Source organism: Molossus molossus, unplaced genomic scaffold, assembly GCF_014108415.1.
Source record: "Molossus molossus isolate mMolMol1 unplaced genomic scaffold, mMolMol1.p scaffold_m16_p_23, whole genome shotgun sequence".
Taxonomy (NCBI): Eukaryota; Metazoa; Chordata; class Mammalia; order Chiroptera; family Molossidae; genus Molossus; species Molossus molossus.
Window position 1 is genome coordinate 7,109,488 of NW_023425359.1, and position 26,582 is coordinate 7,136,069.

The window sequence follows — 26,582 nt, forward strand, 5'->3', positions numbered from 1 at the left end:
TTAGTACTGGGAGCGGGGAGGAGAGGAAGGAATTGGCGGAGATGCCTGAGCCTGGATGTGGGGTGCAGGTGGACGTGGGGTGCAGGTGGACATGGGGCGCAGGTGGATGTGGCGTGCAGGTGGACGTGGGGCGCAGGTGGATGTAAGGCGCAGGTGGACGTGGGGCGCAGGTGGACGTGGAGCGCAGGTGGACATGGGGCGCAGGTGGACATGGGGCGCAGGTGGACATGGTGCGCAGGTGGACATGGGGCGCAGGTGGACGTGGATTGCAGGTGGACATGGGGCGCAGGTGGACGTAAGGTGCAGGTGGACATGGGGCGCAGGTGGACGTGGGGCACAGGTGGACGTGGGGTGCAGGTGGACGTGGGGTGCAGGTGGACGTGGGGTGCAGGTGGACGTGGGGCGCAGGTGGGCGTGGGGCGCAGGTGGACGTGGAGTGCAGGTGGACGTGGGGCGCAGGTGGACGTAAGGCACCGGCCCTGTCAGGGCAGCGATTTCACAAAGCAGCAGCGTACAAGCGACAGCACAGCGAAGCCCACTCCATCCTTCCCGGAGCAGGTGACGGGCCGTGGGGAGGAGCGGGCTGGACAGCGGAGGGCAGAGCCTTGGGCACGACAGCTCCGCACCAGAGACTAGTGAAGCTCCCAGTCCACAGGGCAGGTCTCAGCTGGACTGGCCGCATCCCTCCGGGGAAGCCTCAGATGTTCATTGTCAGGTTGATGAACTGGGAAGAAAAAGAGAGAGAGATGAGGGCTGGTTAACCCTCCACTTCCCTGCCAGCCTCAGGAACAGCCCCTTGTTCACGTCACAGGTGCTCCCCCACTGGGTCATCCCGCCCGCAGCCACGGGCTTCTGCCTCAACAAGCGACATTAAAAAACATCGATTCTCAGGACTTCGAATTTCCCAGAGGTCTTGAGCTTTTCCTGAGCACGTCAAGTCAAGGGCGGATGATGGGAGAGAGAGAAAAGTGCTTTCTCCCTGGGCCTCCCCGAGGTACCAAGGGTGGGGCAGCATAAAGCACCTTTTCCTCTTTGATGAGGGGTCCCCTCACCTGAGACAGGGGTGACCCTCCATCACCGAGGGGCTGGAGGACAGGGAAGCGCAGAAGTTAGCCCCCCTCCTCCATCCTGAGCCCCTCAAGCCCCTCCTTCTCACCAGCTTTCTTATCACTACAGGGTGACTTGGGGGAGCATGATTTCTGGGGGGAGGGGGTTCTCTCCTCTCTTCCCTCCAGGGCACAGCACGATCCAAGACCGGGGTGATGGAAGGCAGCCGGGTGGAGGAAGACACACAGACTCTTAGCAGAGCAGGTGCAGGAGAGGCCTGTGGCAGAGAAAGTATCCGTGTCCTGGGTGGAGGGGAGGGGCATTCAGAACTTGGCCATACACTGGGCTGTCCAGGGGAATTTAAAAAATATCGGTGCTGGGTCCCAGGACCCAAGGTTTGGGGCGAATTGGTCTGGGGCATGGCAGGGCACTGGGGTTAAAATCTCCCCAGGAGATGCTAACGTGCAGTGGGGCTCGAGCCGGTTAAAACAGGAGAGGGGAGGGTGCAGGTTTGTCTTGTCTTGCAGACTGGTAAGTACGGGCCAGCGCGAGAGCGTACACGGAATGACTTCGGTCTGTGACTTGAGGGGGACCAGAGAAAGAGCTCATTCCAGCCCCCACATCTGTGGACACAGGTTGAAGGTGACACCCTGAACCTGAAGCAATGGAGCGCTTCCTCCACGCTTCTGGTACTTTGGGTCTTTGGTGAAGAGGCCACTGAAGGCCAAGCCTATCCGCTCCCCTTGCACTGTGGACAGGTGGCAACGGTCACACTTTCTTCATGCTTGTTAGTGGCAAAGCCTTGAAGTAAATGATAAGTAAAGGGCCCAGAGGTTCTTCTTGTTTTCATAAGAGACCAGTCTGAGTGTGCATATCTTTTTTGGAATCTTGGGTGTTTTATACAGTCATCAATCAGAGGAGTTACATTTACTGAATGTGTTTTCCACCGAAGGTGAAAGAGAATGCTGGAACAGAAAAATGCCCGGTTTCTATTCTCAGAGTACTTACAATGTATCCAGGGACCTGGGACATGCACACGGGAACATCAGTGACGGGTCAACATGATACATTGCCAAATTATACAATATTACTACGAGCCAAGATTTGGGTGTAAGTTTAAGGCCTAGCTCTCTTTCTGCAAATAGTGAAACTGAGGCACAGAGCAGGTTGATTGACCAAAATCAGAGCACAGGGAGTGGGGAGGTCTCATCCCCTGTCTGGGACACTGTCATCAACCTCTAACTTGGAATAGTCACTAAATGGTTCCAAACCCAAAGTTGCCAGTGAATCCGGAAGTGAGCCGGTGTGTGGTGTGAGCGCAGGAGAAAGAGCTCGGAGCTGGGGAAGGAGCGGCCTGGCTAGTACCGTCAGGCTTACAGAAGGCAGAGCTAGACAGAAAGACAAACCACGGGAACCATCAAAGGAAAGCATCCGTATTTCCCCACGGCTTTGGGCAGGAGAAGGTTTCACCAGAGTTCTCAGACTTTGCTGTGTTCAGAAATCACTGGGGATCCTGCCAACATGAGGCCTGATGCAGCAGGTCTGGGTGGGGCCTGTTCTCTGCACTTCTTTTTTTGTTTTTGTTTTATTGGATATAATGGATGTGTAACATTACAAATTTAAGGTGCACAGTGTGGTGATTTGATACATTTGTACACCGCAGTATGACTTCCACTGTAGTATTAGCGAACACCTCTATCGTGACACATACTATCTTTTTTTTTTTTTTTTTTTTAATGAAAACAAGATCAAGACTCTTGGCAGCTTTGAAGTTTATGACCCGGTTACCTATCATCACTCTGCATTCTAACCAGCTCCCCTAGGTGGCGCCCACGCTGTTGGTGGTAGGACCACACAGGACAGGGAGGAAAGAACAAGCCACGCCCGGATCCCGCCTCTTCCAAGCCTCTGAAATTCCACCATGCTCTCCCCTCTGTCATTTCTGCTGTGATCAGCCCGTGTAACTGGTTAAAGCTGTATATTTCTCAGGGCCTTTGAGGAATTTGCACGTGTGCCTACCTTCATATGCACACACAACACGCCAAGAATCATGAGACCTATGGGAAGACACGAGCAAGGAGGATGAACAGATTGGAAGCTGGAAGGCAGCAGGCTGAGGAGCCCACATGGCAGAAGGAAGAGAAGGAGGAGAAGCAGGGTTTGCTGGCTCACCCTATGCCTCACTGTCCACTTCTGCAAAATGGGGATGCGACCAGCCCTTAGCGCACAGGACTATTGCAACAATGATACTGACTGCTAAGCACATAGTACACCAAAATATTAGCAATGTTGTTGTTGCTTTACCCCAAAGCTAAGTGTTAACCCTCACATGCAATTGTGCATTTGGCAGACGTTTATGGAGTGTGGACGGTGGGCCCAGCCCCGGCTGGGTCCCTGAGCACAAGGTCCAGCTGGGTCATACCTCGTTTATGTTGAGATGAATGAACTCCTTGCTCTGCGTACTGAGAACCTGGAATACCCCTGATGGGAGAGACATGAGAAAGGCATCATTGCAGGGACTGGTCCTCCAACAGGCAGTTTTCCCTCAGGAAGCCTGTGGAAGAGCTGCTCAGTGTGGGAACCTGTTTCTGCCAAGGGCTATTTGGATATTTATAACATGTTCGCAGGCCATCCAAAATTATCAACTTAATAATTAGCCTGCTGTGTTCAGTCGGGCTAATTGGTGAGGCACGTTAGCTGGTATTGATTTCGAGGGCCTTATATGGCCCGTGGGCCGGACGTTCCCCACCCCGGAGCATCGGCCTGCCTCAGGCCCACTGACAGGATTTTTCTGGGTGGGTGGAGGAAGATCTTGAATCCCTGTGATGCAGGAAGCTGGGTGGCAGTGTTGTCATGTACAATATCCAGCCAGCTCTTGAATCCAAAACATCTCCCCATCTTAACTTTTTGGGGCTAAGATCCCTTGCAGTCCATGGCCCCACTCCCAGAACAGAAGCACATGCACATGAAGTTTTGCGTGAGTCTTGAAAGCTTACAAGTCCCTTATAAGAAGGTGAGCACGGTGGGTACCCCCACTGGTGGGAGCAGCCAGGAAGGAGGAAGAGCCCGTCTGAGCCAGAAGCTGCGTCTACCGCAACAGCCTCAGGGAGTGACTGCTCCCGCCTTCTCCCACCTTAGTCCAAGTGGTCCAGCCAGCCAACTCTGGTGTCACCTGACAGTCACCTGGGACTGTTGGAAATACAACGGGGGGAGGGGGGGGAGGAGGGGGCTGTCATAGAATAAAAGAGACAGAACCCAACAGTCAGATGCAGTGAGTGGATCCTGAGACAACCAGGCAAATGTAAAAAGAGGACCTGGAAGAGATAAACCACAGAACTTATATGCATGTACGCATAACCAATGGACATGGACAACAAAGCCGGGGACGGGGAGGGGGGATGGGGAGGAGGGTGTCAATGGGGTAAAAAAGGAGAAACATCTGTAACAAAAATAAAATAAAATAAAAAAAGAGGACCTGGGAGATTTCAGCAAGGACCAGTCTCTGGGGATGTCAAGGACTTACTGAGAAAATATTAAGGTTATGCAAATTGCATGATGATTATGCTTCTTATTATGATTTTATTGTGCTTTTAACTTCTTATTCCAGAAAATTTATGCTAAAAACAAATCTATCTGTTAGAGACAAACAGAGGAAAGGACCACATTTCTGAGACCTGTTATTAAATAATTCAGGGGGGAAAAGTATGTGTGGGGGAACATAAGGAAAAGTTACAAGATGATAATTACTGAAGCTGGGACAGGGCTCTGGAACCACATGGTGACTTCTGCAAATACAGACGCTGTTTGCCACCCCCTGGATTCTGATTTAGTTGGTCTACTGAGCAGCCGGTCATCAACATTTTCAAGCTCCCCCAGGGGTTGTATATGTGGCAAAGTTTGAGAAGCGCAGGTGGAGGTTCATGGGAAATGATTATTATTCTTTATAATTAAGAGTTTGATTAAAATTTTCTGGAATAAGAAGTTAAAATAATCCTGGGGCGAACTTCTAGCCTTGGTTTTCTTAAAAGCTCTCCAGGGGATGAACCTAACCTGCGGGCCCCAGTAGGTGATGCTAAGCCTGAAGTGCCTTCTCCCCAATATTCCTCGATGTAAGGACACCCTGATGGGAGGCCTGGGCCTGAGGGGATTCAGAAAGGAAAAGGGCAGTTGAGAGAGAGAAGCTATGCAATCTCATAATTTCTAGGTCGTTTTTGACCACCCCCCTGGAAAACGCACCTCTCACTAACTACTGGTAACTACCTGGAGAAAGCCCAGCCCCCCGGCGTGACGGTCAGGGCCCTCGGCACCTGCTCGCCTCTGCTCGGTCAGTCAACGCGTGTGCCTGTCGTCCATGACGGACGGTGCTCCTGGAGCTCACGTCGATGAAGACATGCTCCCAACAAGTCCACATGCCCCAGTGACACAGAAGGAGCGGAGGGAGCTCCAGCACCGTGGACGCGAGCGGCACCGACCTGGCCCGGGCTTAGCAAGTGCCCTGAACTCACCTGGCAGACACACTTCAGAAAACGCCAGCGGGGCTCACTCCATCGAAATCTGCGGAGCCCCGGGCCGCACGGAAACTCGGGCTCTTTGTTACAAAGTTATGAAGTCAAGACGGTGACCCCGGAGTGTTAAACCAATTGTGGGCACCTTAGGGGCTCAGGGCCCTGTGCCTCTGCGTGGATGGCACCCCATGCCAGTTGCCATGGTGCCAAGTCACAGGCCCTGGACGCACTTCATTCAGCTTCAACTCTGTGACAGACAATAAACTGCAGACGCCAAGGACCCCCCCCCGCACGAGCTCTCTCCTTTCTTGGGGTGACAACTCTTGTCTGAGGGAACAGGGTCAGCGTCGAGGGCTTACAGAACACAAAGGCGGGCTGGGAAGGGAGACAGAGGGACTCTGGTTCTATGTGCCATGGTGAGATTTGAGCTGAAGTCAGACGTGAGGCAGGACCCCACCCTGTGACCCTCCCGCAAAGACACTGAGCGTGTAGAGAAGGAGCCGTAGCTAACACCCGCGGCACGGACATGACGCTGGCTCTCTGCGGCCTCTTTGCCTGATTGTTGGCCGGTGGTTTCTCACGTGCTCCCGGGGGACGGAGGGCGGGGACACTTACGGCTGGCGTTCTCCAGCCGGACCAAGCAGTTGAGGAAGTCGTCGAAGCCCAGCTGCAGCTCCTCGTCCGCGTACCTGAGCACGATCAGCTGCAGGAGGTGGCGGCTCAGCTGAAAGCCTGTGGGGAGCAGCAGGAGACACGGGCTGAGTCCCAAGGGGCCAACGGGGCGCGCCCGTCCGCTGGGGGGAGCCGAGGGAAGGGAGCTCCCAGGCCCAGTCTGAACGCAGTGTGACAGGCGTGTCTATGGGGGGCAGGCAGGTCAAGTCACAGCTGTACCTTTGCGTTTAATGAGTGCATTTTGTTGTTGTTGTTAATCCTCACCCAAGGATGTTTTTCCATTGATTTTTTTTGGAGGGGTGGGGAGAGAGACAGAGAGACATCAGTGTGAGAGAGACACGTAGATTGGTTGCCTCCTGCACGCACCTGGACCAGGGCCAGAGATCAAACCTGCAACCCAGGTACGTGCCCTTGACCGGGCATCCAACCCAAGACCCTGAGGTGCTCGGGCCGACGCTCTAACCATTTGACAACACCCCCGGGCTACATGGTCTTGGTTTTGACATTGACCTCACCCACTGTGTCTTGCTGACTCTTCAGGAAGCCTCGTTTGGGGCTACCTGATGCCAGGCGGTGTCTGAGCCCTACTCTGTGCCCGCGCCAGCCTTCCCTCCAGCTTACGTCGGAGCCCAGGTCCTGCTGGGCCCCGAGGGTTTCAGCCTCGACACCTGCAGTGAGTGGCTCTTTCTCAAGTGCATTTTAACCCACAGGTGTTGGCTGGGTCGGGGGCGGGGACTCTGAAATCTTACCATCTGCGACAGCGGGGATGGACCTAGGAGGCATTATGCTGAGTGAAATAAGTCAGACAGAAAGAAAATGCCACATGATTTCACTTCTATGTGGAATGTAAAGAGCGAAATAAATGAACAAACAAAATAGAAACAGACTCATAGATACAGAGAACAGACTGATGGTCGCCAGAGGGGGGGGGGGGCTGAGGGCTGGGTAAAACAGGTGAAGGGATTAAGAAGCACACACTGGTAGTTCCAAAGTAGTTGCGGGGATGTGAAGCACAGGAAGGGAATATAGTCAGTAATATTGTGATGATGTGTATGGGGCCAGGTGGTACTGGGACTATCGGGAGACCACTTTGTAAAGCCTGTGACTGTCTAACCAATAAGCTGTACACCTGAAACTAATACATAATAACACCGAATGTAAACTGCAATTGAAAACACAATTTTAAAAGAAATCGCGTTTCTCAGCAGGGGTGCTGATGCCCACAGTGGGTGGGGGGTGCAGGGCCCATTCACCCCGTGTTCGCTAGAGAGAACACAGGCTGGAGAGAACACCCCGTGTACGCTAGAGAGAACACAGCCTGGAGAGAACACCCGTGTACGCTAGAGAGAACACAGGCTGAAGAGAACACCCCGTGTACGCTAGAGAGGACACAGGCTGGAGCCGCCTGGGCTTCAGGCCCCTGCTCTTGGGCCAGGGGCTGTTTCTTCTCCTCTCTGGGCTTTGGTTTCCTCACCGGTTGAATGGGGCTGAGAGGAGGTCAAGTTCCTTTTAGATCTATATTTAAATACTTGCTCTCTAACCAACGTCCTCTGGGATGACCTTGACCCCAGGTCCCCCTGCACACTCACTTTCCAGGGAAAATGTTCACAGTGTTCCTCAAAAGCCCACCAGGGTCTTGCTGCCCCCTTGGTCCCGATTCCAGACAGAGGAGGCCAACCAGACACCGAGCAGTCTGGGGCCTACACGGGGTGCTGGCTGCTGGTGATGCCCCGAATCCTGGCCTCCGCTCTCCATGGCAACCCTGTCTCCTCCCCTCCGCAGTCAGGACCAGAAGGCTGTCACACCCATCCTCTCCGCAGGGCTCCCTTGTCCCCTCTCTGTCCTCCTGCCCTAGAAACGGAATCCCCACCCCTAGCAAACTCTCCTCCGGGGACTCTCCACAGTTGCGGCTAATCTTGTCTTCTTCTCCCTCGCGTAGGCCCCAAGATGGTCCAGCGTTTGTACATTCTGTCCCTTTAGCAGACCTCGAAGCTGACAGTGTCTCCAGATGCTTGGATCACCCGGCAGGGAACCAGACAAGCTTGGCAGGGCCCAGGGGGCAGGCCTGTGAGGCAGGCTTGGTGGCGGGGGCTGTGGGCTGCAGTGACCGCGCAAAGCGCAGCGATATGAGAGAGGCCAGCTGAGCCCAGAGACGCAGCCACGGCAGTGACTGCCGGGGGGGAGGGATAGGAGGTCCACCTGGAACCCATCCTTCGTGCAGGAAGCAGGGTACAAACTTGGCTGAATCATCCAGTTTGGATTCAGTCTGCGAGGGACAGAGCCCGGGACAGGGCTGCAGGTGGCTCCTCCCTGAACCAGAACCATGGGAGGGGGCTTGTCCTGCCTGGTCCGTGGTCATCACAAGTGAGAGGTTCGGACACACTGCAGCTTGTCACCGAAGGGCCACATGTAACTCTGCTTGGCCAGAAACGTTGGCCAGAGGCTGAGAGGCCCCGGGGCTCAGGCTAAGTTCACGCTTGGTGGGTGCCTTTTAAGCGTTCCTGCCGACTTTGCACTGTGGTTCAAAACGTGGACCCTACCCTGGCCGGTTTGGCTCAGCGGTTAGAGCGTCAACCTGCGTTTCAGAGAGACCCGGGTTCGGTTCCCGCTAAGGGCACGTACCTCGGTTGCAGTTTGTCCCTGGCCCTGGTTGGGTTGTGCGGGTGGCAACCACTTGATGTGTCCCTTTCACATCGATGTTTCTCTCTCTCTCTTCCTCCCACTCTATCTGAACAAAAAATGGAAAAATGTCCTCAGGTGAGGATTAAAAAAACAAAAACAAAACGTGGGCCCTGGCGTGAGCGAGAGTCCTGAGTCTGAGCCCTGGCTCTGCCACGAAAAGCTTTGTGCCCCGAAGAAGCATCAACCCGGGAGGTGAGACCGGCCACCCCCAGCGCTGAGAAGCCGTGACCGCCGGACAGCACCTGGCGCAGTCAGTCCGCACCCCGCGTGCCGGGCTCCTCCTTACCTGCGGCTTTCAGGGCGGTTCGCAGCTCGTAGGAGGACATGGTGCCGGATCTGTCAGCGTCAAACTGAAGGAAGAGGTTCTGTGGGAGGACAGCAGAGGCAGTGAGCACAGAGCCCTGGAAGGCGCCTTGGATGGCAGTAACGGGGGGCAGCCAGCGCAGGAGGGGAGGTTCCTCCGGGGTGGGAGGCAGTGGCTGGGCGGGCCCTCCAGAGGAAGGGGGTCCCTGGTGTTTCCCTTGGCATCTGGGCATTGCACGGAGACACGTCTGTGTCAGAAGTGCTGGACTCCCGTCCTGGTTTCTTCCCTTCGCCCCCCTGAGCACAGGCTCTCCAGTCGCCAGCAGCCCAGCCTTTTAACCCCCCTTTTGCTCTGGGCTTGTGCGACCCCCTAGGGACTGTGCCCCGCCGGCTACGTACGATCCACGTCTTCAGTTTGTCCCAGAACACTTTGAATTCATCAAACTCCAGCTTCCCGTTGCCACTGGTCTGTGCCAAGTGCGTCAAGGAAACTGTGAGCGATTCAACCTGGGGCTCCTCGTGGGACCTCCCGCCTGGGCCTGCAGGGAAGGGTGACCCGGGGACAGAGTCGGAACTTCGAGGCGAATCTCCGAGGAGAGGATGCCACGGGGATGAGACGGCAATGGCACCAAAGGTTTGAGAAAAACACAAAAGCTCCTTCATTCCCTGGCAGGGGACCCGAAGTGGCTGCAGATCCCCAAGTCCCTTCAAAAACATCCCCTCCTTGCACGGTCGGCGCCGTGCGGCTCTGTTCCAGGCCCAGCACTCGGGGTCTCCCAGGCTCTGGCTGATCCCGTGAAGAAGACCGTCCTGCTGGGTCTGGGTGCCCTGGCCCAGGGAGGTCTGCCTATAGAGAAACACTTCGCATCGACTCTGCCCACCACTGGGAAGGATACGTCCATCAGCGAAATGATGTTTTTACAGGAAATCAGGCTTAGCTTCTTGAATTTGATGTCCTTTCCTGAAATCATACAAGAAACAGAATTCAGCCCTGGCAGGTTTCTCAGGGGTTAGAGCATCGGCCCATGGACCAAAGAGTTGAGGGTTCGATTCTGGCCGAGGGCGTGTACCTTGGCTGCGGTTCGTCCCCGGCCCTGGTCGGGGTTGTGGCGGGGGGGGGGGGGGGCAACCAGTCGATGTATTGCTTTCTTTCTCTCTTTCTCCTTCTCTATCTCAGATAAATGGAAAAATATCCTTGGGTGAGGATTAAAAAACAACAAAAAAAGAAAGCAGAATTCAGATCACCCCTGGAAAGACATATGTATTTCTATCTGCTGAAAGTCCAGTGGTGTGGTTAGCTCTGGGGCTAGGAGGGCCGTGACATGCTCACCCTCTTAGCATGCTAGTGTGAGTTGACATGGCCTTTTGGGAGGAAAATTCACGAAATATGAAAAAGGCCTTAATAATGGGAATGTCCTTTCATCCATTTATCCTAGTTTTAAGAATCCCAAGCAAAGAATGACCAATTCAGACGTTCTTCATCAGGTTATTTATAATGGCAAAAATTTAGAAATGACATAACTTTGGAAAATAGTCAGGCATCTTCTTAAAACATTAAATACAGAGTTACCATGTAACCCAGCAAGTCTCTTAGCTCTGTACCCCAGAGAAACAAACACACGACCACACAAGTAACTTACGCACGAATGACCGGGCAGTGTTATTCCTAATGGCCAAGAAATGGCCACGAGCTAATGCCCATCAACGGGGGGCAGAAACAGAAAATGGCACAGTCACACAGTGGAGTGTCACCGGCTGCTGCCAGAGGAATGAGGCACTGACACAGGCCACAGCGTGGTGACTGTGGGCACTTTGCGCTGGAAGGAGCCAGGCACAGGGGCCCACGTGTGGCGTCCATCCTTTTCATGAAAAGCCCACAATAGGCAGATCTAGTGACACAGGGAATGAGTGTCTGCCAGGGGCTGGGGAAACAGTCCTGGCTTTCTTTCTGGAATGAGGAAATGTTCTAAAATTGATTGTGGTGGTGGCGGCACACTTCTGCGAACATATCAGAAACCACTGTATTAAAATGTAAAATTGGCCCGGCCGGGGTGGCTCAGTGGTTGAGCATCGACCCATGAACCAAGAGGTCACCAGTTCGATTCCCAGTCAGGGCACATGCCCAGGTTGTGGGCCTGAACCCCAGTGGGGGACATGCACGAGGGGCCAATCGATGTTCTCTCTCATCAATGGTTCTATCTCTTTCTCCCTCCCCCTCTTTCTCTCTAAAATAAAAAAAATAAAATAAAAAAATAAAAATGTAAAATTGTATGTATCTATAATTTAATACTAATTATGTGTATGCATACACACCCAGACTACGTACATGACACAAAGACACACACACACATGTTAATAGTGGTTACCGGACGAGAGATTATTGGTGATTTTCATCCTTGTCATCAAGCTTCTCAGCATTTTTTAGAATTTTCTACCATGAACACGCATCATTTTTGCAACCGGGAGACAGCAATGAAAGCTCTTTTAAAGTCTGTCCAGCGTCAGAAAGGCAGACTGTGGTTCTGAGAGCGGGGAGCCCGGGGGGCTGCAGAGACCCCGGGGGGCTGCGGAGACCCAGGCGTGTGCTGCCACAGGACCCGAGCAGCCCGGGGCCCCGACGGGGGATCACTTACTCTTTTGCAGCACAGCATTTAAAACATATTCCAGCTCCTCTGCAGTCACCTCCATGTCCTGTTCAAGTGGAGAAAATTGCTTTTTATGGCCCTCGGTACCTTTGGAGTTTCTTTCAGTTCTGAGCCTGATTCGGCTCAAGTGACAGACCAGCAGCCCCCAAGCGCCTGCTGCAGGCTCACGGCTCAGGGACCTGCAACCCAACCCAGAAAGGATGGAGAAAACGGGGCCACCCTTCCACCCTCACCCACTCGCTGCCCCGGGCTGCAGTTCACCACCATGCCTGCTGTGCTTTGACGCTGCCCCGCGAGTGCCCACTGTCTCCACCCCAGACCGGGTGCCCACGCCTCCCTGACCTGGCTGTTTGTCAGAGCGCCTGAGATCCCACTGAGGGCGACACCCCGGTTTGGGTGTCTCCCCGACAGTCCTGGAGCCCGGCCACGTGTGGGAAGCTAATACCGTCATCAGCATCTGGCATGAACTGGTTACCAGGCTAACTGTATATATGGCTTCCAACTGAGGGGCTTCGCGGGGCGTGGGTGGGGCAGTTTCTGGGAGCACGGAGGCCTGAGCAGGGACAGGGAAAACCCCGGGCCCCCAACAAGCAAGCTGAGTGACAGAGAGAGCGGGAACGGGGCTGGGGAGCAAAGTGCAGGCTCTCCTTCCCCGGTGGCCCACGGCCCTGGTGTGTTTGCAGTTTAACAGTGGCCTCCTGAACACCACCACCTCCAACCTAGAGAAGGCGGTGGTTTCTGGGCAGAGTTCCAAGGGGCCGCCTGGCGAAGGCTCCCTCCGCTGCTCTGAGCTCCTTAGGGTGCGGGGTGCAGTGGGGAGGCTGGTCTCACTTTGTGACTGGGGCACCACGCACGCCTCTGAGAGTGGTGCTGACAAATACCCCTGGGTCGGGGCATCGCCGGCATCGGCCTGGGCAGCCACAGCCACACCTCACCTCCCCGGCGACTCGTTCAAACAGGGCCCTGAACTGCTGTTCCTCTTCTGTCTCCTGGCCCGGCGGACTCGGCTTTGGAGGCTGGAAATGAACCAGAAGATTTTGGATCACAAAAAAGACACTTGGCATTTGCTTTCCCATAGAAATAGCAGGACAGAAGCCGCCCGGCTGGAGGTGGTGCCGCCGAGCGAGGGAGGACTGGACCTCCCAGCCACGCGATGTGTGCTGGGCAGAGGACCCGGGACTGGCCGGCGGCACAGGGACCACCGTCACGGTTCCTTGTGAAGGCTCCTTGGAAGGGTGTCTGAAGGACTTGTTAGTGGCCTGGTGGAGCCGGACTCCTGGTGGGGTCAGGACCCTCGCCCGGGCTGCCGCCGCCCCTGCGCGTCCTGTCTCACCACCCGGGGCCCTGCCTGCGATTAGCTGCTCGGTGCTGGGCTTGGTGGGAAAGCGTCTGAGCGCCGAGTCCGCTCCCCGCGTGGGGCACGCGGCCCGGTGCGCGGAAGAGCTCAGCGCGTGCTTTGGGCGTTTCTCTTGATTTATTTTTGGGCCCCGTTAATGCCGAAACCCAGAGACGGCAGCGAGAGGTCACTGCTGCTCCGGGGGTGCAGGCTGTTCCGGCGACACCTGAGACCCCCGGAAAGCCTCACAGCCCCGGACAAGGGTAGACCCAGCCCCGGCTTCAGGGAAGGAGTCACGTGTTCCCCTGCGTCCACAGCGAAAGGCCTGCTGGCCTCTCTAATGTCCTTTTATTAATTATTTCTCTGACATTGGCCATGTTGTAAAGATATCCCATCCCCCACGAGCAGCAGCCGCCTCCCGGGGAGCAGCGATGGGCAGCGCAGAGCTCAGTCCGAGCGGAGCTGTGTGCGGCCCCTACCTGTTCCCGGGCCCCACTGGGCTGCGGGAGGTTAGTAGAGCCTCGTCCTCCGGGAGGTCAGGGTCAAGGTGCCTGCCTGCTCGCAGGTAACCACTCCCTGAACTTCCGAGTTTTATGTGATGCTTTGTTACAAGGACAGGCTCCAGGACAGCCACTGAGCCCCCCCCCCCCCACACACACACACACACAGCAACAGGAGAAGGCTCACCTCAGGAAGGTCAATGTCCACACCTCCGTCCAGGTCCCTGTGGAGGCAGGAAACAGGCTGACCAGTGGCCCATTAACTTCCTCATTAGGGTCTGCGGCGCCGAAAGGGCCCAGAGGTACTGGAAGGTTCTGTCCCGCTGTAGCCCTCTTTGCAGTGCCGTCTACATTTCACAGGGTCTGCGCCCCCCACGCACTGACCTCACCCTCCCCTCGTCACCCACCACTGCCCAGCATGAAAACAGAGGGAGGTCGCTGGCCACCACCTGAGGACTTGCACGTTCTGGATTCTGGAAGGAAAAGCTAACTGCAATCACTCCCGTTTCCTGGGTGCGCTTTACCAAGGGGTATTTACAACGAGTCATGTAGAACAGCAGAGGCCCCGAGGCCTCGAGAGCCAAGCAGTGTTATCACATCTCCAACGGAGGCCCGGTCATTGGAGACAGCTATTTAGCCATAGGGTTACTCATTCCTGGTGGAATTTTGTTGTTGTTAAAGATTTTTTATTGACTTCTAGAGAGGGAGAGAGAGAGGAAGAAGAGGGAACAAGAGAAATGTGGATGTGAGAGCAGAACATCAATCAGCTGCCTCCTGCACGCCCCCTCCTGGGGCCAAGCCTGGACCCTGGGCGTGTGCCCTGACCAGGAATCCAACCAGCAACCCCTCAGTACACAGGACAACGCCCAGCCGACTGAGCCCCACCTGCCAGGGCTCATGGGCTAATTTTAAAGATTATAGAGCAAGTTGGGTCAAAACCAAAAAGAGTACCCCTGACATGCCCCTTCCCATGGCTGTAGGTCCCTGGTCCCACTGCGGGTGGGGGCTGTGTGTTTACGTGCTAGTCTGGGGAAAATGCTGGAAGCATGTGTGTTCTGCTGTTCCACATTTAGGGGAGCCCAGTGTTTGAAGAGCAGTAATGCCGACAGGAGGAGCAGGCTTCAGCTTTTGATACTGAAAACATTTGGAAGAATCCAATCTTAGGGAGTAAACCTGAGGGTCTCCCGAAGAAAGTCTGCTGCAGACTCGAAGGGAACCCCAGTAAACAACAGGAGGATGGAGCCGGTGGCCCTTCCCTTCCTCCTCCTCCCCCGGGCACACAGCAGAGCCCTCTGAGAGTTCTTGTCATTCAGGACCCTGGCATGAGAATGAACCAATGGAAACAGAGCTCAGGCGGGTCTTCTTACGGAAGGAGGAGCCGATTCTGTGCTCAGTGTCATAGCCCATGAAAGCATCCTGTTCAGAAAGCGTGAGCGTGGAGTTAGCTCTGCCATGTATCAGCCGCCTGTAAATGCTGGGGACTGTGACCGTACCCGCTGGGGACAGAGAACACTGAGTGCGGGACTGGCACGGGCTGGCGCTCCCTCCTGCCACCCACAGAAGTTGCCAATCTGCATGGATCTTGTTTGGGGTGCTTTCGTGTGGACAGACCCTGGGAAATTCATCCTCAACTTGTACTAGTATCTGGGAGAAGACTGGAGGACAACTTTCCAGCAGAGTTTTGAAAAACTAAAGACTTTAGTACTTCTATTTAGCTGACAAGAACCACACCTTTGGTCATCAGCTTGGGCAACCCAACCAGACTGTGTGATTGGCAGTGTTCCGCATGCGCACCGTCAGCCCACTTCCATCCACCGAACACAAGGAGACCAGAGCGGCTGTGTGGCCACGGCTGTCTCCGTGTCGTTCCTGAGGACTTTGCTGGGACGGATCTGGCTTACACACACACAACAGTCGGTTTTGCCATTCTCGGGCATCCCTGCAATGTCTCCATTGGAAAAAGAAATGGCTTCTCCTATCTTGAACCATTTTTTCCCTCTGCTACAGAGCAACCAATGGGGAATGGGCAGTAATGGGAATTTTTTCTTGCAGGATTAACTGATACAAAGTAATTCTGTTAAGACGCTACAGTAGGGAGATGGAGAAAGCCAGTATGTCCAATGGGAGGCAGAGTCACCAATATTTATTCAAACATGTCATCCTTGAAACTTGCAATAGCCACGCCCTTCCTCGTGCACAGAAACAGGTCTAGCCTCCCTAGAAGAGCGCCCACTCCAGAGGCTTCTTGGTAAAAGATCTAGAAAATGAGGCTCCCCCACCCCCACCCCCATGAGGGTCTCGTGAGCACCATTCTGGGAGCAGTTTTAATGGTGTGTTTGAAGGGGGGAGGAGCAGAACTCAAATGGAAATGTATCCTGCTTTGAAAATGGGTTTAAGAACCCCTCCTGCCTGGTCTCCGGGTGTATCATGGGAAAGGGAAGAGGGGGGTCAGGGTTCCAACAGTCTCCTAGTGACTTCTCTGCCAAAGAGCCACTGAGTGAAAGGGATTCTTGAACCTGTTACTCACCGGGTGATGGCTTTCTTTTCTGAAAAGATCCTCAGGCAGAAGTCGGCTTCCTGATGGGGCTCGAACGTGCTGGGGATCAGGATGTACTCCCCAGGGGGCAGCCTGAACCTGTCGGAGACTTCCCGCAGGTTGACGAATGTTTTGCTTCGGGCCTGGGAAGCGTGGTATCTGAAGAAGTCTTTGTTCAGATGCTCCTCTCTGCCTGGGCACTGCAATGGGAAGGCAGGCTGGCTTCTCTGGGGAGGGCTGTTGGCTTGGGCTGTTTGGAGCCAGTCTAGGCACTGGCTGGTGAGCCTCAGACAGGAGCCAGGGAGGAGCGAGGATGTAGAGCCCAGATGGTGAGCTCTGAGAGCAGTGGGCCCACCCACCTGATAAATGGCATAGCCGATGGTCAGCACGTTGGCGCCAAACCTCTTGAGTTTCCTTCGATCTTTCTGCATCAGGGCCACAAGCAGAGTGCACGCCTCTTGCCCTTCATCTTTCTCAGTCAGGGACAACTTTATCTGTGGGTTGGTCCAAAAGGTGTCTGCCATTGGAAAGAGGCAAATTATTTTTCCTCCTTTTAAACACACACACACACACACACACACACACACACACACCCCTATGCACCCCACCCCATCCTCCCAGACCTGAGAAAATAATTTCTTCTCTCCTGCGAGGTGCAGTTTCTCTCGCTCATTTCCACCTTCTCTTGAACCATTTCCCATGCAGCTCTCTAAGGACATTCTGTGGGTCTCCTTGGCTACGGTTTGCTCCATCCTACTTTTGCCATGTGGCATTTCCAAGGGGAGCGCAGTGTCTGTGGCTGTGCCCAGCACCGGCTACGGTTGTGCAGCTTGAGCAGAAGCCACCTCCCCCCAGGTCCAGGGTGAGCCCCGATTAATCTAGGCAAGTCCCTCTTGCCATGAGAATTGGAACAAAGCTGATCAGCCCACAGGCTTCACCAGGCAGCACTGGTTCCAGGAATTCCCAGCTAGAGGGACGTTGAGGACTTTGGTTTAATAACGTTTAGGAGCTCTCCCTGTGACTATAAAGACAGCCAGACCCAGGAAGAAGTCAACAGAGGAAAGAGGGCGGAACAGAGAATTACGAACAGGCGGGAGCGATCTATGCTCAAAGGCCACTCGACTGCTCTGAACTGTTCAGTTATGTGGGACAATAAATTCTTTTTATTGCAGGACCAGTGTGCATTGTTTTCTATCACTTATATTGGGAAATAACCTAAGTGGTAAAACGAGGGAATTTCCCTGAGCAATTCTTACCTAGCTTCCTGCCAGGTCCCCTCGACCCTCTTTCCCCATCGTCCCTGAAATCCTCCTGTGTAAGCCCATGGTTCAAGTTTTCTCTAGCGTCCTGGCCCTGACTCATTGATGTCCCTGGGTGGGACTGGACACTTGAGAATGATAGAGACAGGCAGATTACTAACCCAGGAAATTGCGGCAGCCCCCCGCCGTGGAGCCCCGCACCCAGCTTCCTTGGTGGACTGTCACCTCCCACTTATGGAGAGCGTCCTCCTCCAGGGCATCCGGCGTGAGGTTGCAGATCTCCACTTTGTCAAAATGGGTCTTAAAGTCACTCAATGCCATCCTGCAACAAGGTGGAGGCACACAGTGCATAGCAGTGATGGTGATGCCTGCCTCATTCACTCATTCACTCATTTACTCATTCACTCACTCATTCACTCATTTACTCACTCATTCACTCACTCACTCACTCATTCACACATTTACTCACTCATTCACTCATTCATTCATTTACTCATCTAACAAGCCCTGCTGCCCCTGTCCCCAAGGAGTGGGAAGACCTCAGGTGTGGGGAGACAGAAAATACACACAAGAGAAGTTAAGAAAAGACTACAAAGGTAAAAAGAGACGGAAGGTAAAAGAATAGGTTGGTCACATGTGAGTGCTACCGAGCAAAGCCCGTCAAGAGGAGGGTGCGGGCGAGGAGGTCCCCGGAAGTAAGGGACGGCCTCACGGGCCGGTGTGGAGACCCGCGGACACTCGTCTTCCCTGGACTTCCCGCTGTGGGTCTCCTCACTTCTCCGCCTTTCTTCTCCTTCTTCCACTAGCTTCACCCCAAACTGTTCCTGCCTCCTGCTCACGTCCAGCAAGCTGTGCGAGGATCCCAATTCCCATCTGCAGCATTTTGTTCTGTTTTGCTCTTTTCATGTAACTCTTCACCCAGAGCCTCTGTACTCAAAATGCAAAGTAAATTTGTCTCTAATTTCTAATTCCACAACTTGTCGATCTCTCAAACACCCCCCAGGGTTCCCACAAATGTCTTCCACTCTCCACGTCATGGCTCCTGGGGCAGACATGGCCAGCAGGACAGCAACGTTTGCACCAGAATAGGGCCGGGGACTGCAGCGCCCTTTCGTCCAGGGTGGGGGAGCAGAGAGGGCGCCTTCTGAGTCAAGGCTTTTGGGAAGCGGGAGTGTCTTCTCCAATCTTTCCTTTTCCTCCTTTTCTGCTGGTTTCTGCAGAAGATCATGTGACCCCAGGGGATGTTGGAGCCCCACAATGAGGGAGCTCGGGCCCCTGAATCGCTGCCGGGAGACAAGCCACCCCAGAATGGGAATGGCTGCGTGGACTGTTACCACAGTGAGAAATAAACGTTATTGCATTTGCGTCTTTATACTTTTGAGTTTATTTGTTACAGCAGCTGGCGTTACCCTGAGTCACTGGTCCTTGAAGTATGGAGCCACCATAACAGAAGTCTAACTACGTGATGGCCAGCTTAGCAGTTGGGCAGGAGGCTGCAGGAAGTATTGGAGCTGGAGAAGAGATGTCCATGCTATGAATGGCAAAATATTTGCTAAAGCTGTTGTGTGTAAGAATGTGGAAGACAGAACAAATAAGTGCCCACGGGGAAGGATGGAAAGGGCTGAGTGGTAGTGTGTGCTGGTTGCTCGCTGTGTTGATATGCTGCTACAAGGGAGAGGCCAGCCTAGGCGAGAACTGACTGGTTTCAGCGCGCGAGACGGAAGAGAGCCGGACACCAGAGAGCGGTGGCCTCGCAGGGTAGGAGGAGCCGACCGTGTTTGGACCCGGAGGAAGAAAGAAGATAGAGAAAATCCTTCTGGGAATAAAGGCCTGTTAAACATTTTCAGCTAAACAAAGAGATTTACTCCAGATGAGGCACACGTCCTTCTCATGTAGGTCTGTTTTCAGATGTTCTCAAGGTAAGTGCCTTCGAGGGTCCCTGTCATTGAGGTAGGCCTGGAGGGAGGGGACCTGTGTGCGCCAGGCTGCCTGTCTTCAGGTTCCCCTGCAAACTCGGAGACTCAGAGGTGGGACGCTGGAGACCGGAGGCTCCCCCTCCTTCTCAGAATCACTGTACTCCCTTGAATCTCGAACAAATGAACAAATGTGGAGGTGGGCTGAGTCTCCCAAAAAATAGCAGACTAAGTTCCCTGCCAACCTTGCCTGGCTGATGTGGCTCAGTGGTTGAGCGTGGACCCATGCACCAAGAGGTCGCCGGTTCGATTCCTGGTCAGGGCACATGCCCAGGTTGTGGGACTGATCCCCAGTAGGGGGAGTGCAGGAGGCGGCCAATCAATGTTCTCTCTCATCGATGTTTCTATCTCTCTCCCTCTCCTTTCCTCTCTCTCTAAAATCAATAAAGAAAAAAAAATTAAGTTCTCTGCCAACCTGGATGTATATAAGGGGTTTGAGATAGAATTACTTGATTTACCAAAACTAAATAAATAAATGAAAGGAAGGAAGGGAGAAAGAGAGAGAGAGGGAGGGAGGGAGGGAGGGAGGGAGCAGGGAGGTGGAGCTCCTTGCACCTAAGGGCGTGGGCACATGGTCCCCGGGGGCGCGTGGTTGGGAACAGGACAGAAGCACTGTACCAGAACTCCCCGTCGTCGAGGGTGCTGTGACACAGGCGCTGTCGCTCCGCTGGGCCAACGGCTCGCCACTCGGAAGAGCTGGGAACAAACAGGCAGTGTTAGGTACCGAGGCGTGAACAGCAGCCAGAGGACACCAGCCTTGGGTGGGGAGCGCCCCTCCCTGGGGAGCAGGGTGTGCACACGTGGGAATTGATCCTGGCCAGTGGGTCTGGAGGCTGGTCGGCAGTGCACCTCCACTGTGCTGATGGAAAGGGCCCTTAGGACCACTGACCCTGCCTGGAAGGTTATCGTGGGGCCGGCACAGGGGGAGGAACAACAGGTAGCAGAAAGCTCCCAGCTGGAAGGCACCAATGGACTGAAACGTGTGACCTGGAGCACGTGTCCGACTCGCCCCTTCCTTCATGAGCTGACACGTTGAAAAATGATAACAACACCCTAAGTTCACCCACGCTTGACATTTGTGTACCAAGTAGCTTCCTTACCTGACCTCTCTAGGAAGTCAGCTGCGATTCATGCCCAGTCTGTGGACAGGAGGGTTCAGTAGGTCAAACTGAGTCACCAGCACTGTGGTGCTCTGGCCACTGTGGCCACCTCACTCACCCCTGTAGATCTGGACCTGCGGGGGTGGGAGGACGTCTCTCCAGTCCCTTGAGTAGGTGTGGAAGAGCAGGACTCAGAGCTGCCCTTTGAGCCGTTGTTTTCCATGTGCTCACACCCGTGTGCGCACACCCGCGTGCTCACACCCACGTGCTCACACCCACGTGCTCACACCCGTGCGCTCACACCCACGTGCTCACACCCACGTGCTCACACCCGTGTGCTTACACCCACATGCATACACCCGTGTGCTCACACCCGTGTGCTTACACCCATGTGCTCACACCCACACGCTCACACCCATGTGTGCACACCCACGTGCTCACACCACACACTCACACCCACGTGCTCACACCCACACGCTCACACCCACACGCTCACACCCACGTGCTCACACCCAGATAACGGGCTGGGCTGCAGCCCTGTGCCATTCCAGGCAGGGTCAGAATCAGGGTTCAGGACGGGAACTGACTCTGTCACCCCCAGGCTGAGTGGGAGCCGGAGGCAGGCTTGGTTCCAGCCTCGACTCCCATAAAAAATGTCCTTTCTTCATTTCTCGCTCTGCGTGTGTCCCAGGGCAAAGTGGCCTGTGCCCTTTGTAGACAGTGTCCTCTACAGCGAGGGACTCTGCAAGTCTGTTCATGGTAGGAAGCAGCCCCAGTAATTTCAGTTTCAATATTCCTGCCCTTTCCATTTCCACCAGGAGAGGGAGACCAATCTCGTTCCCTCTAACATCGGTTGGGTCTGAATCACAAGCTGTCCCCAGGAGTGTGCTGTGTCCCCAGGCTGGAACCTGCTTAATAAAGCCACCAACACATGGACGGTGTGGGTAGGAATGGGGGTTGGTGAATGAACAATTTGTAACCTTGTGAGGTATATTCTCGTGACCTGGCCAGTCTCGGATCAAAGCGTGTGTGAACAGATAGGTTTGACTGGAGGGCAGGAAGACCGCCCTGTTTGGTACTTAATGTTTTGTTTGCATGTGAATAGATAAAGTTTGCATGACAAAGGGTTGGAAGACCACGAATAGACCATGGATGCCCAGGCGAGGATGGATTTGTTATTTTTTATCTTTGATGTCTCTTTCACCATAAAAAGCAAGAGACAGGGCTTGGCTGTATGGTCTGCAGAGACTTCAATCTCAAGAAAATAATTTACCTAAATCAACATGTAACCTGGGGAACCACTCTGCAAATAAATCGAGCTGCATCCAGAGATCTGGAGCATATGCTCCCTTGCGATGCTCCCCCTCACTCCTATCAGCGTGTGCTTGTAGTTCATTGCATTGTGCCAACCCCTGGCAGGCCGAGAGAGAGAGATGGCAGGTGTGACCTGGAAGCTTTGTCTGAGCTGAGGACAATTACCAACTCAGAGTTACTCCAGTTCTAGATTTGCTGAAGGGCTCCCCATGGCCCCATGAGTCACCATTGTGGGGGTGCGGCAGAGGCCCCAGTGGAGGGAGAAGGGACTGAGGAAGAGACAGCCCTAGGTGGGCCCTGTCCAAGCACATGGAAATACCCTGATCCCAGTCACCTGGGCCACTTCCTAAGGGGTGAGGAAGGACACATACTGGAAAGGCAACCTTTCTTTTAATTGGGGGCCAAATAAATGACCCCGGTTAACTGCTCTGTAATGGGTAAATTTCCTATTCCACTTCCTCTGTCTTTCTACTGGGCCACTGGGGCTCTGGCCAATGGTCAGTGACCATTAGAAAGAATTCCCTGGTGACCTGCTTGGCAATATTTCAGGGATTATCACACCAAAAATGCTCATTGCTACCCCCACCCTAGCCAAAGCATGCATGCACATACACACAGACACACACGCACACACACACTGCTTACTGGAGCTACTCATAACTGGAGATACAGCCCTTTACAACACATGGGGGTGTGAGAAATTCCCATGGGAGCTCATACATTCACTGACATAAATAATTACAAGAAAGTTCAAGAGAATTGTCCTTGAGAATCCAGTTTGATGACAAATGGGGTCCGAGGGCCCAAGCCTGGCACCCAGAAGCGGGACAGGGCCCTGGGTAAGAGCTGGGAGAGAACTGGAGACTAACTGCTCCTCCCTCACACCGCACGTGGCAGCCCAGCCCCTGTGCCCCGGGACCAGTGAGAGGGGGAGCTGCCAGGGGGCTGCGGTAGGACTGACCTGTCGCTCCAGGCCCCGTTCCATTCGACCTGGCCCCAAGGGTTCCGGACTCTGATGAGCTCGGTTGCCTGGCCTCGGACGTTTGCCTAGAAGAACACACACCGGAAATGTGAAATGACGAATTCACCCCTAGACTTCAGGCCTGGCTTTAGGGAGGCCTCCAGACTACGACACGTTAAAGACAGGTCAAAGCTCATCAGGTCTTCACTAGCCCTTGGAACTTTCTGATTCCTGTTGAACGTGACTGCTGGCACTACCAATGATGTGATACTAATCACCCAGAATGGAGATGCTGAATCTGGGACATAAAGTAGAATTGTGATTAACAAGTAATGAGTCCACATGAAACTTCAAATGAGTGAATTTTTTCTCTAGACTGGCCTCCGCTAGAGGCAGGGGCCAGGTCTTGTTCATCTGTGTGTCCTCAGCACCCAGAAGCAGTGAAGGGTACAGAGAGTTCTCATGGAATGACCACAGTCAGGCGCACACACGACAATTCAGTCTCCAACGCGCCGCATGTACAGTGGTGGACACGGCCCTGGTGTGACGCGGCCCGCAGCAGCCGGGATTTGCACACGTTCGCACAGCGGCGGACGTGCCTGACCACGCACTTCTCAGAACGCGTGCCCTTCGTTAAGCGGCTCATGGCTGCACTGAATTCTCTTCACCCTTAGCATCTCACTCACAGGTGAATGGTAACAACATAAACACACGCTGGGAGTTTACACAACAAGCAAAAACCACTTCTCAGTCTCCTTAGTCCGACTATGCTGCCCCGTGCAGATGTGCTACACGGATCTCTGCCGCCCGCACGTCGAACCCTTGTGTCAGTAAAAAGAAAGACACCCCCCATGACCTCCATGTTCTATCCAGCAGCAGCAAAGAGGACTAGTACATTTCACAAATATTTTTTATTTGGAGGAAAGAGAGTAGAGGTAAAAGACTTCTATTCATCAATTACCAGACAGCTTAGCTCCCAGAATACTCTCTCCTCATGCGCTTGGCACAAATTGCATTTTTGATGTGAAAAAATAATTTGTTAGTATAACCTCTGCGGTGCACCATTTCAGAGGTTCATTCATTAAAATGAGCAGGGGAGGTAAAGTCCTTGTAGGTGGAGAGAGACACGCAACTGAACAGAGGATCCTATGAGATGGAGGATTTCTGTGGTTACTTGGAATGATAATTAGATGTAACATTAAAAATCACATGCCTACTCCAATGAGGGGCGGGCAGGCCTGTGAGGAAGGCGGAGGAAAGGAGCCAACACAGGTAGCTACAATCCTAAGCTCCGGGTGCATTGCCCCCTGGCCGCTCGCTCACAACCCCTGGGGAGGCGGGGGACAGGCCCTCCCTCCGCACCCTTCACTCCCACTCACATGGAGAGTGTTACTCAAAGCATGGCAGCACCAGGAGGAGGCCGGTTGTGCCTGTGTCCTCACAAACCAGGTTTCACACTCCAAAACAACCACATACAAAGACCAAAAAGGTGGAAGAAGGGAGAATTTCCTCTCTCTGCCTGACCGCAGGCTGGGACTTTGGTCCCCTTCCGCTCTTGGACTAGGACTAGTACCATCGCTTCTCCGGGTTCTTGGGCCTTTGCACTGGACTAGAACTGTATGGCCAGCTGTCCAGCTTACAGGTGGCAGATCGTGGGACTTCTCAGCCTCCATAACCACGGGAACCAACTCCTCATGATGAATCTCTTTCCCCATTTCTCTCTACCGCTATCTGTGTCTCGCATTGGTCTGTTTCTCTGGCGAGCCCTATTACAGGACTGTAACCAGGGAAGAAAAGGAATGACGAAGACCAGGTTCTCACACCTGCTCACCAAGTTTGGCAGTGTGGTGGATCACGCGTTTCTCTTTCCCGTTTTGCGTTCCAGCCTGCCTCCCTGGATGAGACAGTCTCTGAAGTCTGATGGGGGTTTCAATGCCCTAAGGAAGCATAGGGGACTAGCAATTGTTGAGTCTGTCCTTGTACCCTGTCAACAGGGGCTCATGTCACCCACCTGGTCAATTCCCGTCACAGTGTAGGCATGACCCTTAATAAGACCAAAAGGCGTCCGGGCTTCTGATTCTGCAGAATTTCTGATCTGAAACGTGAAAGAGCAGCGTTGGACCCATTGCGTATGTCAAGCCGGTGCTCCCTGGCCAGACCGAGCGCCATGCCTGGCCTGGCCCCTCCTGCTTCCCGAGATGGGGGCCGTGTGCCCAGGCCATGAAATGGGTATACAGGACACCCCTAACGTGGTTAGCATTCAGCAATTCCTGTCTCGTCCAGGTGAGAAGACCCTCATTCCAGCTCAGACTCTAGTGATCAGTTTACTTTCTTGCCTCCAAACAGAGAACAACTTGAACATTCCCATCATATAGCAGCACAAGACAGAAGCCCACTCACACACTACAGAGGTGATAGGAAGCATGACAGTGTCACATGCAACTCTATGTCACAAACTGGAAGATACAGAGGGAACAGATTATGTACCAGCAAAGAAACTCCCAAGAGGAAACAGAAAACTCAAGTCGGTTTCAAAAACACATGAGGTAGCCCTGGCTGGGTGGCTAATTTGGTGGGAGCCTTGTCCCATACACCAAATGGTTGCAGGTTCAATTCCTGGTCAGGGCACATATTAGAGGCAACCAATCGATGTGTCTCTCAAATGGATGTTTTTCTCTCTCTCTACCCCCTTCCTTCCTTCCACTCTCTCTAAAAAGAAAAAACATCAATGGAAAAAATATCCTCAGGTGAGGATTAACAACAACAACAAAAAAGTGCTGTTATGTTTTTCATGACATATGATGCAAAATAAACAAGTTTCGGGAAAGTACATAGTAAGACTCGATGTAGTGAAATCGAACCAGCCCACCCTGCTTGTGTGTATATCCGCCCGCGTGCCCGTTGTATGTGCAGGGTGAGGTGTGCAGGGCAGGTGCCACGCGTCACAGGGTGTCCCGAGGGAGGGAGACAGATGTGTGCCTTTAGGTATCAGAACTGTCCTGCCCGATTCAGCCAGTATGTCTCACCTTTGTATCACATTAAATAAAAACTTCTCCTTTGATTACAATAGACCCTCTCCCCCCACTAGGTCACGTTCCTCCTTGCGTGCGGCCGGAGCACCTGGCCCAGACCTCTGGCCCCAGCCCAGTGCCTGCAATGTCAGTGACTCACGTCAATGGAGCAGCCCACCAGAGAGCCCCTCTTCAGGGCCTTCTGTAGAATCTCATAGAAGTTCTCTGGCGCCTCTTTCGTTGTGAAGGTCTCTGCTACGCCTCCGGTGAAGTCTTCCATGGCCTCGATGGCGCTGCCGCCCTTCAGAGCCTCGTAGCTCCCATTCAGCCTGTAAGAGCACGAGAAAGCCAGGACACTGCTGCAGGGAACACGTTCCGCCACCAGGTGGCGCCGCTCGGCCAGACTTTTCCTAACTCTCCTAACCGCGCTCAAGGCCCGCCCAGGCTGGGACGAGTGGATGGAAGATGGGAAGCAGGCATGGAAGGAAACAGTCGTCCTGGTCACTCCGCGAAGAGGCAGTGTGGTGCAGTGGGAAAGAGCGTGGACTCTGGTCCCTGGCCCGCTGCAGGGCCAAGTTCCTATTGCACCACCTACAAGCTGAGTGATCTTGGGCCAGCTCAGTTTCCTAATTTATGAAACAAGGTGACAGTTGTACTCCCCCTTCGAGGGCTGCTGTGAGGTTCACAGCATGTGTGTGTCTCTTCTCACATGGAACACGGCCTGACCGTGGGGTGTAA

At 53.9% G+C, this 26,582-nt stretch overlaps 1 protein-coding gene across 3 annotated transcripts in view; it reads right to left on the reverse strand.

The window, feature by feature from the left end:
• Nucleotides 1-697: 697 nt before the first annotated feature.
• Nucleotides 698-26,582, reverse strand: part of CAPN9 (calpain 9) — a 38,280-nt gene continuing 12,395 nt past the window's right edge. For 2 of the 3 annotated variants that reach the window (XM_036277576.1, XM_036277574.1), the window contains 16 exons: nucleotides 26,005-26,173; nucleotides 24,845-24,928; nucleotides 22,834-22,919; nucleotides 20,077-20,154; nucleotides 17,647-17,807; nucleotides 16,586-16,743; nucleotides 16,218-16,426; nucleotides 13,878-13,914; nucleotides 12,790-12,870; nucleotides 11,843-11,900; nucleotides 10,106-10,170; nucleotides 9,609-9,677; nucleotides 9,193-9,271; nucleotides 6,168-6,284; nucleotides 3,470-3,528; nucleotides 698-724 (listed from right to left, as the gene is read on the reverse strand). In XM_036277576.1, the coding sequence (XP_036133469.1) occupies nucleotides 698-724; nucleotides 3,470-3,528; nucleotides 6,168-6,284; nucleotides 9,193-9,271; nucleotides 9,609-9,677; nucleotides 10,106-10,170; nucleotides 11,843-11,900; nucleotides 12,790-12,870; nucleotides 13,878-13,914; nucleotides 16,218-16,426; nucleotides 16,586-16,743; nucleotides 17,647-17,807; nucleotides 20,077-20,154; nucleotides 22,834-22,919; nucleotides 24,845-24,928; nucleotides 26,005-26,173 (1,537 nt within the window). The remainder of the gene's footprint in view (nucleotides 725-3,469; nucleotides 3,529-6,167; nucleotides 6,285-9,192; nucleotides 9,272-9,608; nucleotides 9,678-10,105; nucleotides 10,171-11,842; nucleotides 11,901-12,789; nucleotides 12,871-13,877; nucleotides 13,915-16,217; nucleotides 16,427-16,585; nucleotides 16,744-17,646; nucleotides 17,808-20,076; nucleotides 20,155-22,833; nucleotides 22,920-24,844; nucleotides 24,929-26,004; nucleotides 26,174-26,582) is intronic. The other variant, XM_036277575.1, reaches the window with a different exon arrangement.